This window comes from Chelonoidis abingdonii, chromosome 4 (assembly GCF_003597395.2).
Source record: "Chelonoidis abingdonii isolate Lonesome George chromosome 4, CheloAbing_2.0, whole genome shotgun sequence".
NCBI classification, from domain to species: Eukaryota; Metazoa; Chordata; order Testudines; family Testudinidae; genus Chelonoidis; species Chelonoidis abingdonii.
In genome coordinates this window covers 8,378,723-8,394,192 of record NC_133772.1, presented here as the reverse complement: position 1 = coordinate 8,394,192, position 15,470 = coordinate 8,378,723, and the positions used below count along the sequence as shown (strand labels likewise).

The window sequence follows — 15,470 nt, the reverse complement described above, 5'->3', positions numbered from 1 at the left end:
CAGTCCAAGTTGCTCAGCCCTGGTATGGGGCTATAGTTCTAAGGCTTCTTCCCTGAGGGACTGCCTTTTTCAACCACCCAGCTGGGGCCCATCTTGGTAACCTCAGCTGGTGTCCTTTTCAGCAGCCCTTCCAGTCTGAAAGCAGACCAGCATGGCCCATCTTGGTACTCTCTCCTGATCTGGCCAGGTCCTGAGCTCAGTCCCCCAGGCTCAGCCTGCCCACACTGACCTTTTCATGGTCCTGCTGCTACTCTATCCAGCCAGCCAGGCACCTGGTCTTTGGCAGCCTTCGCTGGGCTCAGATCTTTCTGGAGAGCTCTCTACTTGTCTATTAAACCCTAAGCACTGATCTGTCCACATGACCTCATTGCTTCCAGCCTTGTTTTCCTGGTATCCCCTTGTAGCAGGGTGCTGGTGCAAAAGCACCTAATTAGTCCCTGCCCAGTCAGCTCCAATCAAGGGAAGCAGATTGGAGCTAATGGAAAAAGCCTGATGCTGGGCTGAGGATTGGCAACACCTGCTGGCCTGACAAGCTTAGGGCTATAAAGGCTGGGAGGGAGCCAGAAGGCAGCGGGCAGCCAGGGAGAAGTCAATCAGGAAGGGAACTGGAGGCCTCCTAGCTGAAGGCTGACTGCCTGTAAAGGAGGTGACTAATCCTGTAAAGCTTGTATATAGACAGACATTGGTGGTGGGATAACCTTAAGTAAATAAAGACATGGGTGTTGCACAACCCTGAAACTTCTCTGAGCCTTATAGGGAGTCCCAAGTGGGCCCCAGGAAGAGGGGCATGTCATGGACCCTGTTACACTTCTCCATAACAATCCCTGCAGGGAACATGGGCCCTCTGATTCCAGTTCCACTTATTATGATTAATCGTTCCTATTTTGCACAACATTTTAATATAATAATTAAAAAACAAATAATTGATACCAAGACCCCTACTCTGTATCCTCTGAACCAGAAGTTGCTAGCACATAGTCAAGCTGGAGTCTTGTCTTTACCACAGAATCTGCTGGTTGCATAGTCTTTGAGATAGTTTGGTCTCCTCAAGAGGCAACACACCAGAAATGACCTATATTTGTCTTCCTGTTAACAAGTCTAGCAAACTCGCTCTCTCTTCTGAGTCTCTGCCCTCTTGGTGTGGCCTCTGGATGGTTCTCTGTCATTGCATTATGTGATAATTTATGTATTACTGTAGGTTCGCTCTAGGTGTTGTGTCTCCTGGTTCACAGACGGCTCTTGTTCTTCAGATCACCTGTCCCTCTGGCATAGTCACCTCATATGACTTTTGTGCCACTGTGCCCCTCTGTGATGAACTGGGAATGTTCTTAATGTTTTCTCTGAATACTGTGTTGGTTCCTCATTGTCCCCTATGCAGTTCTTAAGTATCTAAGTGGTGGAATAAGGGTGTATGCTTGCTGCAGAGCAAAGGGCCAGTGTGCATAAATGTCTGACACTCTGTCTCCTAGCAACTGATGGCCTGGGCCACTCTCAGAGGTGACAGTAAGCCAGTACAATCCGGTATGGCTTACCGGCAAGAGCCAATACACCGTGCCAGACCGCACCGGCTTCCACGGCGGGGATTGAAAGGGCTCAGAGCTCCTGCTGCTGTGGGCAGCCCAGAGCCCTTTGAATCCTGGCCATGGCTCCAGCGGCCAGGCTAGGGCCGGGATTGAAAGGGCTCAGAGCTCCCTGCGGCTGCGAGCAGCCCAGAGCCCTTTGAATCCCGCCCATGGCTCCGTCGGCTGGAGCTGGGGCCCGGATTTAAAGGGCTCAGAGCTCCCTGCAGCTGCGGGCAGCCCAGAGCCCTTTGAATTCCGGCCACAGCTCTGGTGGCTGGGTTGGGGTCTGGATTTAAAGGGCTCAGAGCTCCCTGCTGCTGCGGGCAGCCCAGAGCCCTTTAAATCCCGCCTGCGGCTCCGGCGGCCGGGCTGGGGCCGGGATTTAAAGGGCTCAGGGCTCCCCACAGTGGCAGGAGCTCTGGGCCCTTTAAATCCCAGCCTCAGCCTGGCAAAGCTCTGGGTTCTCAGCAGCGTCTGGAGCCCCGGGCCCTTTAATTTGCCCTTGAGCCCCGGGGGCTCCCAGACACCTTTTTAGCTGGGAGCCCCTGGTTGATTTAAAGGCCCTGGGGCTCCCAGCCACAGACGGTGCCCTAGGGCCTTTAAATTTTGAGAGGCACCGCCTCTTCTGGTTGAGGCCATGCTCCCCTCAGGACTCCAGGAGTACCGGTAAGTCCTGTAAGTTACTTTCACCCCAGCCCCTCCCCTGCAAAGGTGCCAACTTAAGATGTTGGAGACAAAGAAATCAGATGGCCTGCTGGCTCGGAAAGAGACAAGGGCCAGAAAGGAGGGGCTGGAGGGGGTTTTCAGTCTGGAGCTGGCTGGGGATGAGGAGTGAAGTGCAGACGTGGGTGTCTGGCTCACTGCCCCCCAAAATGGACCCGGCTGAGGGGTCCGGTTCTCTGTACCTACAAGCTCTGTTTTAGACTGTCTTCCTGGTCATCAAATAAACCTCTGTTTTACTGGCTGGCTGAGAGTCACGTCTGACTGCGAAGTGGATGTGCAGGACCCTGTGGCTTCCCCAGGACCCCGTCTGGACGGACTCACTATGGGAAGCACACGGAAGGGCATATGCTGAATGCTTCAAGGAGAGATCCAGGAGGTGAAGCCGTGTGAGCTTCTTGCCCTGGAGACAATCTGCTGCAAGGGAGAGGAGGCTTCCCAAAGTCCAGCCTGGCTTGGTGGGGAGCAGTTCCAGAGCATCCCCCGGGGACTCTGTGACACCCTGAAAACTCCTTTAGTCCACTCTGTCTCACTAATGTCTGTGTCCTTACAGGAGTACCTGTTATGGAGGAGAGACCAGGAAAACATAGGCCTCTGACTCCAGTTCCACAAATCATGATACAACTCAGACTCTGTACTCTGCTCTGGATTTGGTTCTCCATTTATGAAATTAGTGTAACAACATAATCTTAAATATTTTGGGTTTTTTTCTCCTCCAGACATATACTGTGAAGACTCCTCCAAAATATAAATTGCAAAGAGAAAGCATGAATCCACTTTCAGAAGAAGACATGAAGAAAAAAAGAAAAGTGCTTTTAGAGCTGGATACTCACTCAGATAGCTCAGAACACAATGATCTCCTGGTAAAAATTTCAAAATGAATAGTGTCTATCACTGTTTATTCTGTGTACACTCTTCGCTGTAGCTCAGAATGTGTGCCTGCCATTCAGGATATCATATAGTGTACAAAATAAAAATATGTATGCGTATGTATATTTAAGAAGTAACTCAGATTGTTAGTTTATGTGTACATAATAACTCTAGAACATGATCAGGGCATATCTACAGAAACATTATTATATATTCAGTTAATCATTGCAATTGCACTAAATTCTAGTATCTCTGGCATTTTACTGAATGTTGTTGAACTCATCAAGATGTATAGTAGTTTTTGAACATTCTTTTTTCATGATTGATTGTTAATAAATATAGTAGCATAGAAAACATATATAGTTTATTATGTCTTTGATTATGTAACTTTCTTTTTAATTTAAGAGCATAGTCTCAGAGGAAGAAATGTTTAAAAAGCTGTACAAAAATTGTCCTCAAGCTTCTCGCTTATGTGTCATGACACCGAAAAAGGTATCTTCTTAACTTTACTTCAGATCAAACTACATACTTGGAAGATTTGGTTACAAAAATAAATTGATAGTTTTATTTTTGTTCTTAGATATCAACTCCGTCAATCATAAAATCTACCGGTGCTGCACTGAAACTTACAGCTATGAGAAAGATGCGAGAGACTGGATGGACTGCAGTTTCTAAAATGGACAGGAAAAAAAAAATAAAAGAAGCTGAAAAACTCTTTGCCTAAAATTAAAACTGAGCAATCAGTTAGGAATTTTCTGTTAATATAAAATCTTTTGCGGTAGAATTTATTAATCCTACACAGTCAGCACTTGCAGCATATTACTGGTTTAGGGCTAAATCCTGGAAGTGCTATATTTGTGGAACTCCTGTTGATTTCATTATGGTTACTTTGTTCCACCACAACCTTGTCCTCTGGAGGACTCTTCACATTGGGTTTACACCATCATAAAACAACATAAACCTGGGAATAAATTTGGCTCATTTATGTTTTGAAAATTGATAGGAAAAAATAATGTATAGTGTGTTAAAATGGAAAAATATGTTGCAAAATTGTTTAAAGTCATTTAAATAACATCGGTTTTTGTTCTTTTAAAGTTTACTGTCACTTTTGCAGTATCTTATCCATAAGAGTATTGTTTTATTTTTATTGAGATTGTTGAACTACATTCATTTAATTTAATACTTATATTTGAATTCACTTCTTTTTTGTTCTTTTGATGTATTCTTTACAAATATTCTTTTAAAGTAGTTGGTTGAGGCATTAGCCTGGTTTTCAGTTTGTAACAGTATTAAAACATTTAAGTGTTGAATTTCTAACAATATTGATTCAAATCTTATTTCTTTTGCTTTTTAGGAATCTAGTTTTATAATAAATGCCATATGTAAACTTGTTCTTTCAGATTAGTGAAAACACACTTTCCAAATGTCATTAAACAGTTAATCTAAAAAAAGTTCGAGAAAGTGTTAGACTAAATAACAAGGAGTCTGGTGGCACCTTAAAGACTAACAGATTTATTTGGGCATAAGCTTTTGTGGGTAGAAAACCTCACTTCTTCAGATGCATGGGGTGAAAATTACAGATGCAGGCATTATATAATGACACATGAAGAGAAGGGAGTTACCTCACAAATGGAGAACCAGTGTTGACAGGGCCAATTCGATCGGGGTGGATGTAGTCCACTCCCAATTATAGATGAGGAGGTGTCAGTTCCAGGAGAGGCACCTCCTGGCTAAATGCTTACTATAAAATGATGAGCTCATCAGTAGTCAAGTTAGCACCAAATAGGTCTTAAAGCAAAAATGTTGTTCATATTCAGGTAGCAGAGAATTATCCTAATTTGATCTCTGAATGTAAATAGATCCACAAATATCAAGGAAAATAAAAATCTTTGGATGAAACCTTGGCCCCATAGAAGTTAATTACAAAACTCCCATTGATTTCACTAGGACCAGGATTTCACTTGTGTCTAGAAATTATTATTATTAGTTTTTGTTTGTTTGTATTAGCATAGCACCTAGGATCATTAGTCATGAACTAGGACTCCATTGTGCCAGGCAGTGTGCAATAACGGAACAAAAAGATGGTCCCTGCTCCAAATAGTTTATAATCTAAGACAAGAAATAGATGGAGAAAAGCAAACAAACAGGTGAGTACATGGTCATCATGATAGACAGTGGTCTCACCACATCAGCAACCTAATTGTTATGAGGGGATTTTTGTATTGCTTGTTTGGGGTTTTTGGTTTTTTTTTGTATTGCCTAAAAAAGGAGTCTAAGGAAGGCTTGAAAAGATAATTCAATAGTTTGTGGATGTTGACGGGGAGCTCCCCACTCCCCAACTGAGGAGCAGAATTGGAGAAAGCATAGAGGTGTTTGAAAATTTAACAAGTGGGTTATGGAGGCTGGTATCATAGGTTGATCAGAGGGGGGAACCAACATCTCAGTAGTGGATATGAGATAAGTACATAAGAATCGCCATACTGGGTTACATCAATGGTCCATTTTAGCTGTCTTCTGACAGTGGCCAGTGCCAGATGTTTCAGAGAGAGTGAACAAGGCAGAGCAGTTTATTGAGTGATCCATCCACTGTTGTCCAGGCCTAGCTTCTAGCAATTAAAGGTTTAGGGACACCTAGAGCATGGGGCTGAGTTCCTAAACATCTTGGTTAATAACCATTGATGGACCTATCCCCCATGAATTTATCTAACTCTTTTTTGAACCCAGCTGTACTTTTGGTCTTCACAGCATCCCTGTACTTTTGGCCTTCATAGCAGCTCTCTCCCAGTGCTGCGCTGCGACCATACAAGCCACGTTAAAGCGCTGCCGCGGCAGCAGTTTAGTGTTGCCAGTGTAGACTAGCTCTTAGAAATGTTAGGCAGAAAGAATCTGCAAGTTTTAGACATGTTTTGTTTTGAGGACCTAGAGACAGGTTTGGATCAAATACAACACATGGGTTATGGGTTTGAGTGGCAGACAAGATACTACTATTGTCTTCAGTTAATCAAAACTCCCACTGACTTCACTGGGATCATCATTTCACTCTGTGTCTAGAAATTAGGCTGCAAACTTTGGTCCTGATATATTGCCTATTGAGCAATGATGCTTATGTCATTATAACTGTTCAGTGCATAAAGCTGAAGCAGATAAACATTTAACAGAAGGGGATTTAAAAGATGTACAAAATATCTTCAGAACGTTGTGACTGGAATATAGGGAGTGTCCCAGCTTTTGAGTAGTCAGGATCATTTGCAGACAGGTTTTTGGTTTTTTTTACAGGAAAGTAGTGACTTGACACACAGAATATTGTGTTCTACTCTAGTCTTTTTCAGTATGTATATTTTTTAACATATATTAGAAAGCAATGCACAGACCCTCTTATAACACAGACAGCAGCTGTTTCCTAGTGACTAATCTCTCTAAATACTGTAAAATTCTCTTTTAACCTTTGCCAAATACATTAATTAATTTTTTAGAGCCATACATGTGGGCTTTGACTCAAAATGAACTATTCCCCTTCAATCAGTTAGTTTGTTGACAGTCAAAACCACCTATGGATATGGGTATTGGTATTGATACATCTGTAGCTGCTTTGCAACAAAAAAGTTAATCCCCTTCACCCTTAAATATAAAATGTGAAATCCTGGCTGCATTAGTTTTGCCGTTGACTTTAATGCAGTCCAGATTTCACCCAGGGCTCCGAGTATCTGCTATTAATTACCATTTCATTTCAAAACAGACAAGTGATAGTCAGCAGTAAGATTAAGATTTAAAATCCATGTTTAACCTTTACTAATCATTTTATGTTTTTGTTATATCCCTGCATACCTTGGGCGAGTCACTTCACCTCTCTGTGATTCAGTTTCCCCATTATTAATATGCGGATAACAATACTTGCCTCCTTTGGGAAGGGATTGAGGTCCATTGATTAAGAGCTAGTATTATTATTATTAGCTACAATTATTAATATTGTAATAAAATGCTACTTAAAAACTAATATTACAACTAATTAAAGAGAGTGCTCTATAGTCCTGTCATTATTACTACATTATGAGTGTTGTGGTGGTGACTGAAATCTATCAAAAGTTGGGGAAAGTCCTTTATAATTTTCACCAGATAAAATTTCAAGTCTGAACTTCCCAGGTCTGGCGCCAAATGGTAAGTATTCAGCTTGAAGCTCATCATCATCCAGTACAGTCATATTGGGGTTATAAACCCTTGGTGCATCATATAGTCCTCCTGATATCATCAGTGTGTCATCTGGAGTAGTGTATATGTCAGCTGTAAAATATTGAAAGCATTATTAAACATTATTAAAGTACTGTGGGGAGAAATGTAGCATATTCAAGCAAATCACAAGGCCTAAAATCTTCACTGGGCAAAGATGTAGTCACGTTGTACTACTATTTTGTGTATCTGTGGATTGACTGTATATATTAAAGTAAAAATGAAAAGATAAACAACCATCATTGTTCCAGGCAGTAATCCAAATAGGATAGGAGGCAAATGAAAAATAGTAAATGAAAAATTAGCGAATCTACTACTTTATAATCTGTGTTTTGATTTGTACATTCTTCAAGTAGTAAAGTGGTAGAAATGATCTGTCTCTAACAAATTGTGAAGCTGATCAGAGTATTAATAAAATAACCTTAAATAAAAGAATAGAAGTACCAGAGAACACTGAAAGAATGCCAGGTTGTTTTGGGTGAGTGGCATTAAAAAAGAGGGAGTATGATAAATGTAGAAGTACTTTGACAAATCTTCACATGTTTTAATGGAATATTTTCTCAGTCAAGGCCTGAGTGAGAGACCACTCAGATGTGTCATTTTAACACAGGGTTTTATTAAATCCTTAATTGCCAGCCAGCTGCCCTTTCAATAGTCCATGAAAGATGTTATAGTAAGTACAGAAATATTACTGTTATTACATGGGACTGGGGGTTTATTTGTACCCATTTAGTCAGGAAAACAGAATAGTTTTAGAAGTTATAATTTATAATATTGAAGCATTTAACCATTGAAGCATTGATGCGTTTACCTGTGCATTTTTATTTATTTTAGACTAAATTCTGCTTGGTTATCCATCCCATTCAATTCAAGAAAATTATATTATTGTACCATTATCTGCAAGAAGTATAAGCAGCACAAGCACATCTCTAGCTGTCATTTTCTCAGTGCTTGTATGTGTTAGCTATACAAAGAAATATTTGGATGATTCTCTGTCAATGGCTTTTTAATTCAAATTTATATTAGTGATTCTGTTGACATCAATTTATTAGGCATATTTGCGATTCACCTCCTTTAACTCAGCTAATCTATACCTGAAGTACATACACATTATACATTTGTTATACTACATTTTATTTTGTGAACTTAATCCACCTAACCAGTTCTCGGGAGGATATAGCCTTTCCAAACCTGATCTCTAAAGCATCTCACCAACTAGAGATAGGCACAGTTTGAAAACTATAACCCCATTGTACCTGCAGGTACTAAATAATTACATGTTTTCAGTAAGTGACCCTAATTACCAATGAAAAATTCTGATAAAATGAATTATCAAATTTATTATCCAAAAATAAGTTGCTGGTGTTGAAAGTGTAGTCTCATTTGCATTTGTCACCTCTGCTGTAGTCAGTAGAAGATAAAACAATGATACAAAACAAAAGGACTAGCGATAAAGAGCATTGAGAGGGAAATATTTCTTAATTATTCTGGGGACTTTCTCACTAATGCGTCCCTATTGTAAGCTAAACAAATAAATATATTGGAAGATTTCCAGATTTATTTGTAGGATAATGTGCCAGTACAAAGGATTCTTTGGCTTGTTGCAATGTCATCAGCAGCTCTGAAGATTCTCTCTAATTATACACTGTGGCAAGATTAACAAGCAGATTTTTGCCGAAACAGTCACTCGTTGTCTTTTCAGTTCCCATTTCATTTAAAGTTATGGAACTATACACCTTCCATTAATGAAATATGCTCCAGTGGATGTAAGCCAAGATTCTGTAACAAAAAGCCGTGGTACCCATATGCTTTCTTGCTTTTATAAATGACAAATATTATTTGTTGCTATTCCTTCTGCTGTGAAAGCACTGGTGCTAATGTTGACACTGGGTGAGCTGTGTGTGTCATGCATTCTTTGGCCTTGTCTTTACTGCTGAAAAAGTTGTTTTACCTTGGGGTAACTAAAGCTATCTTGATATAAGTACACAGTAAAAATGGGGCACTTTGGTTTTACTGCAAGGTAAACTAGATGAGGTCAATGGCAGATGGAAGTATAATGCTAACCTCTCCAGTTTATCTTGAAGTAAAACTAAAGTGCCTGGTTTTTATTGTATTTTCAGTCTGAATTTGGCTAGCTGTTTTAAGCATCTAAAGATGCAAATACATGCCTAATTGTGTCTTTTTTTTAAAGCCCCTAGGCAGGTTAGATGTCTAAATACCTTTGAAAATCTGGCCCTACCTGTTTAAGGATTTTTCATTGTTGCTATTTCATTTAACTTAATTAATTTAATTTAAACATAAAACACACACACAAATATTAAGTATAATAATATACATTCTGGGTCAAATTCCAGTTTCAAAACCTGCCTGCCTAACTGTCCATAACAGTTGTAATTGGAAAAGATGGTAAGTTCTCACTTCCTGCCCAAAAGTCACATCTTCAGCAGGTGTAAATTGGTGTATTTCCACTGAAATAATTGGAACAATACTGCTTTACAACCAGGGCTGGTGCAAGGATGGTTTTGCGCTCTAGGTGAAACTTCCACCTTGTGGCCTCCCCCATCACTGAGCCCTGCGGCGGCTCCCTGTCCCCCCCCATTGCCCTGAAGTGCCCTCCCATAGCAGCTTGCCCCCCTGCAGCAGCTCTCCACCCCCCCTCTGCCCTGAGGCACCCCCCACCATGGCAGCTCTCCCCCCACTCCCTTGGCCTGGGCAGCCATGCGGCAGCTGCCCACCCCAGCTCACCCCTGCTCCGCCTCCTCCCTGAGCACGCCATGGCTGCTTCACTTCTCACACCTCCCAGGTTTGCGGCGCCTAAGCTGATTGGTGCCGCAACCCTGGGAGGCAGGAGAAGTGAAGCAGCCACACCACTCTCGGGGACGAGGCGGAGCAGGAGTGAGCTGGGGCAGGAAGTTCCCCTGCATGCTGCCCCCTGCCCCCTTACTTGCTGCAGGCAGTCCTCCCAGCGCCCCCCTGCCCCAGCTCCCTCTTAAAAGCCTAAATGTCAGTGGAGATCCGGCCTAGGTCACCTAATAGGTTGCACCGGCCCTGTTTACAACCACTGAAGATCTGGCACTTAGGCCATTGTGTAGCATTACTTTACCCAGTGGTTCTCAACCTGTGGCCCACGGGCTGCTTGCAGCCCAATCAGCACACAGCTGCAGCCTGTGTGACACCCTCAGGGCTATACAGGTAGTATATATATTGGGCGTCGGCAACCTTTCAGAAGTGATGTGCCGAGTCTTCCATTTATTCACTCTAAGGTTTTGCGTGCCGGTAATACATTTTAGCATTTTTAGAAGGTCTCTTTCTATAAGTATATAATTAAACTATTGTTGTATGTAAAGTAAATAAGGTTTTTAAAATGTTTAAGAAGCTTCATTTAAAATTAAATTAAAATGAAGAGACCCTCGGACCGGTGACCAGGACCCGGGCAGTGTGAGTGCCACTGAAAATCAGCTCATGTGCCACAGATTGCCTCCCCCTGATATATATTGTGTGGATGCAGTCCACATAAGACATAGAGAGCTGCATATGTGGCCCACAGTGGTAAATAGGTTGAGAACCACTGCTTTACACTGTTAAGTTACCACCTTCTTCCTCAGGGGCTGCTGCATTTCATTACTGGGGGAAGTGGTTGTCTTGAATAAACAATTTGTAATGTGCACATGTAGAATGCACGTTTATTATATGATACATCTTATTAAAAATATGCCAACCTGTTTCAGAAGAGGTGTCATATAGTGGGTGATGGGAATACTGAGCTCTTCTCGTCCTGTATTTATCAAGACTGCATATGACAATTGCTAGAACAGCAAATGTGAGGATGCTGCTGAAAATAATGATCAGAATGGCCTCTGAATTCCTTAGATGAATTCCTCCTGTTTCAATAAAATAATTTAGAAAGTTGTTCTTATTTCACAGCTACAAAAACAACACATCTCAATCTTTAGGTTTCAATATGGCAATACAGAAGATTTTCATGTGCTAAGTATTAAAGAGACAGATTCAAATTCTAACCTGTCCCTTAAAAAAACTCCCTAAAATAGACTTGAACTCCCTTAACTCCCAAGCTGCCATGGGGCAACCCAACAGCAACACACCCAAGATGCTATGTTTATTCAAATGAGACTAGTAGTAAAGTCTGGTTATTTTATTATTATTGTGGTGAATTTTCAAAGTAAATGTTTCAGTTTGGGTTTGACCCTCCCAGGTTTACTGTAATATATGAAAGCAGGTCAAAGATATAGCACATGGTCAAAATTTATAAAATCAGGGTACATAAAGTTAGTCAACTAAATACATACTTAGGTGCCTAAATTAAAATGACCTGATTTTCACAGCAGCTGAGGACCTGCAGCTTGCATTGAAGGCAATAGGAATTGTGGGTGGTGAGCCCTATAGAAATCAGGTCATTTTGACATAAGGGCCGAAATAAGGATATAGTTATCTAACGCTAAACCACCACACTTTGAAATGTTGGCTTACGTGATTATTTGTCTTTGTTATGTTGCTAGCATAGATCCTCAATACCTGTTCCATCCACTTGTGCCTGCTTTTCAGGAGGCATGGGCGGCCCTCTTTCTCATACTCCTTGACACCTTGGCTCAGTTTGTCTCTTTGTTTCTGTCATTTCCTGTCTCTGCTTTCCACTGTCTCATCTTGAATTTTTTCTTTTCTATGTAATTTTCAATCTTTGGTTTTCCATTAAATTTTTTTCCCCTTCCCCTCCCAGGAAGACTTCTTCTCCTCAAGTCCTCCACTCAACAGAAGTTACATACTTTTGGGTGTCCAATGGCAGCTCTTGCAGCTGAGCTGAGTTCATGAGAACAGAGAAGAGAAACAGAACTGATGGTTTGTTCCCAGGACCTGAGGCCCTGAACACGTAAGCTGGGAGGGAATGTTGGGGCCCGGAAAGCAGCTAACACTTGATACTTGTTGACACATTTGTTGTGTCTACATGATGAACCCCAATGCCTGATGCCATTGCTTCTTTCCAGCAACTGGGTGCACACAGTGAACTAGTTTGACACTGCAGATTAGGAAATGCTGCCATATAATCTAATGACACCTACCTGAAGCCTGTGTTGTAGGAACTGAATCCAAAGCTTTGCTAGTATTTAGTTGTGTGGCTGTAGAAGCTTGAGCTGTTGGTTTCAATGTGATTGCAGACATTTTGGGATTAGAATCTTTATCAGTTGCTTGATTAAAGGTTGAAACTGTAGGTGATGTCATAACAGTATTGAATCTAATAGTAGTGTCTGAAGGGCTGCTAGTGTCTGTGTTGAGGGGATGTAGAGTGCCTCGTGCAAAATATGACAAAGTTGTTAAAGCCAATGAACTAGTTATCTTTGCTGTCACAGCAGTTGTATTCCAACTGGAACTTATATTCTGCACTGTGGTTGTATTAACTGCTTCTTCATCTGAAATGGTAGACATTACAGTACTTCTAGATATGGTTGTATTTCCAGATACACTGGATACTGCTTCTGTTTGCATGTCTTCGTTCATGGGGAGAGGCTGATCTGAAGCCTGAACAGAAAACATCACTACTGTATGACAAATCAAAAGGAGCTTGACACACACATGTTGTATTCCATCCATTATGGCTTCTCACTCTTCCTGCTCAGCTGAAGATTTACCCTTCTCTGTGCAAATATACAAACAAACAAAGCCATGAAGATAAGCAAAATAGATTAATTTAGTATCTGTGGGCTAGTTCCTGCAGGAGTTTTGGGTGATGGCTGTGACCGTAGCTGGGCTTTATTACTTGGGATTTGAGGGCTTGCTTGTCTACACAGGGACACTCAGGAAAGTAAAGATGAATTAAGGTAGTAACGTTAAAATTAATTAAGGTGTGAAATTAAAGCAAATACTCTGCAATATTCACTTAAAATTAACTGTTTCTGCAAATTTTCTTGTCAGTAATATTCACTGTTACCAATGAATTTATTTTCTAGATTTGCAGAAAACAAGGGTAGACAGGGGTGGGGGTGGGGGAGAAGGGAGGGGAGGGGAGGGTTGAAGGAAAACAAAGTTGAAGCAAATTTTGTTACAAGTGTGAACAAATATTAATGGAAAATTGTTTGCAATACTCAGCTAGTTTCTGTGTTTACCATGGGTTCCTGTTAAAATATTTAACTGTCAATCACTGTAGTTTCTATAATTATAAGTTACAAGCCTTTTTTTAAGCATGGAAAATTGGAACATTACCTATTATTGCAAAATTATTAGCTTGCTTTTATTGCTTTAGCCCAGAATGCCAGTATTTTGGGATTTAGATATCAGGCTTTTTTTGTTTGTTTGTGTGTTTGTTTTTGTTAAACAATAGAATAAACTAGAGTCGATAGAGTACCTGACACAACACTATACACTGTAAGTCAAACCAACAAGTTGTCTTGATAACTGCAAAGAAACCCCAAATTTACAAACTCCAAGTGAAATATCAAACACTTTTGGAACTTAAAACTAAAGTGCAAACCAAGCATGTCCAAGTACTTCCGGGTGACTCGTAGCTGAGAGCTGACATTAATGACGCAATTACATTCCACACACTTTGTATTCTCTGTCTTAGTGTTCAAAATAAGTGGAATTTTTAAATGCCATACGGAAATATCAAATCAGAACAAATTTTACGAAAATAATACTTTCAGAACTCACCTAGCCTATGAAACGCGGTGGCACTCGTACCTGCAGGTAGTTCTGAGTAACAGATACACTGTCTTAGCATGTTCCTGTTTAGTCAGACTCTGGAATACACGCAGTGGAGGGCAGGGTGAAACACTGAGGTGTCTCTATGGTAACCAAGGGAGTTGCAGTGGAGTTTTGAGATTAGTCAGGGATAACTGCACTAGGGTTGGGTTCACCTGTCTATGAATCTATTCAGGTCACATTACAGGAAGCTGTGTGTGTCATGCTAGCAGTTAACCAATAACTTAATTTCACAATAGTTTTAAAAAGCAGCTTTTGCCTATCTAAAGACAATTTTAGACTCTTGTAAAGAATTTATGTAGCAATCCCATCAAATGTTTTCCCTCAGAAGTGGTGTAGGTGTTTAAATCTTCTTGCTAATAGCAATACCATTCTCTGATCAGAAACAGTGCGTTTTAGAAAACCTATCCGACATGCATGATAGTTACAGTAAAGGACAAATTAAACTCAGAACAAAGATAATATTCAATGCAACTTCTAAATACAAAAGGACTAAAAAATATTAAGGTACAGGAAATAAATGAAAGTAATAAAACAAGACCCAGGAAAAGTGAAGCTCTATTATCACTAGACTCCAGGGACTCTTTCCTTCTTGTGGGTGTCAGTATTATACCCAATTCTTGACTGCCCACTATAGCAGATTTTTCAGCTTTCTCTTTGTCTCTAATCACCTGTGTTTTTGGAATCACATTATTGGAGATCAACAGTAAAAATTCAGAATTGGGGAGGGATGTGAATTTGATGATCTGCAATGTCTTTTCCATCTTTCACACGTTACTCTGAAGAAGTAGAGAATCCTGTGGCACCTTGTAGACTAACAGACGTTTTGGATCATGAGCTTTCGTGGGTGAATACCCACTTTGTCAGATGAATGTAGTGGAAATTTCCAGGGAGTGGTATACATATGCGCTAGCAAGCAAGCTTAGAGATACGAGGTTAGTTCAATCAGGGGGGAGAGGCCCTGTTTCTAGCAGGCAAGCTTGCCAAAACAAAACCAGTTTCTCTCCTTGTTCACACCTCAACTGCTAGAACAGGGCCTCATCCTCCCTGATTGAACTAACTCGTTATCTCTTAGCTTGCTTGCTAGCATATATAACCTGCCCCTGAAATTTTCCACACTTCATTGGCAAGTGGGTATTTACCCACGAAAGTCATGATCCAAAACGTCTGTTTAGTCCTAACGGTGCCACGGATCTCTTGGCTTGTTTTACAGATCAGACTAACACGGCTACCCCTCTGATACTCTGAGAGGTCAGAGATGGAAAATCCAGATTCTAATTTACATAAAGATCACTTTATATCATTGATAGCTTGAAGGGGCTTTAAGATGGGAATAAATTTATATTCAGTATAAAAGAATCAGTCTCGGAATCTGTAGGTGAG

General features: G+C 40.9%; 2 protein-coding genes across 3 annotated transcripts in view; one reads left to right on the top strand and one right to left on the bottom strand.

Annotated features, from left to right (window-relative positions):
- The window catches only part of SYCP1 (synaptonemal complex protein 1), an 80,062-nt gene extending 75,523 nt beyond the window's left edge, over window positions 1-4,539 (top strand). The window contains exons 30-32 of the mRNA XM_075064707.1: window positions 3,002-3,145; window positions 3,558-3,644; window positions 3,733-4,539. Coding sequence (XP_074920808.1) covers window positions 3,002-3,145; window positions 3,558-3,644; window positions 3,733-3,876 — 375 coding nt within the window. The 3' untranslated portion in view covers window positions 3,877-4,539. The remainder of the gene's footprint in view (window positions 1-3,001; window positions 3,146-3,557; window positions 3,645-3,732) is intronic.
- A 2,571-nt stretch (window positions 4,540-7,110) lies between these two features.
- LOC116819408 (uncharacterized) lies at window positions 7,111-14,115 on the bottom strand. 2 transcript variants are annotated; one of them, XM_032771104.2, is made up of 4 exons: window positions 14,037-14,115; window positions 12,452-13,024; window positions 11,096-11,257; window positions 7,111-7,430 (listed from the first exon to the last, which is right to left on the bottom strand). In XM_032771104.2, the coding sequence occupies exons 2-4, from the start codon at window positions 12,978-12,980 to the stop codon at window positions 7,198-7,200; spliced, it is 924 nt and encodes a 307-aa protein (XP_032626995.1). In that variant the 5' UTR covers window positions 12,981-13,024; window positions 14,037-14,115; the 3' UTR covers window positions 7,111-7,197. The 2 variants fall into 2 exon arrangements, with proteins under 2 accessions (XP_032626995.1, XP_032626996.1); XM_032771105.2 differs by having other exon boundaries at window positions 12,452-12,908; window positions 14,037-14,113.
- Window positions 14,116-15,470: the final 1,355 nt, after the last annotated feature.

Coding starts and splice junctions, on each gene's coding strand:
- LOC116819408 (XM_032771104.2), bottom strand. CDS start 12,980: ATGGATGGAATACAACATGTGTGTGTCAAGCTCCTTTTGATTTGTCAT. Junction 11,258..12,451: donor TCCTACAACACAGGCTTCAG/GTAGGTGTCATT, acceptor TTATTGAAACAG/GAGGAATTCATCTAAGGAAT. Junction 7,431..11,095: donor TGACACCTCTTCTGAAACAG/GTTGGCATATTT, acceptor AATATTTTACAG/CTGACATATACACTACTCCA.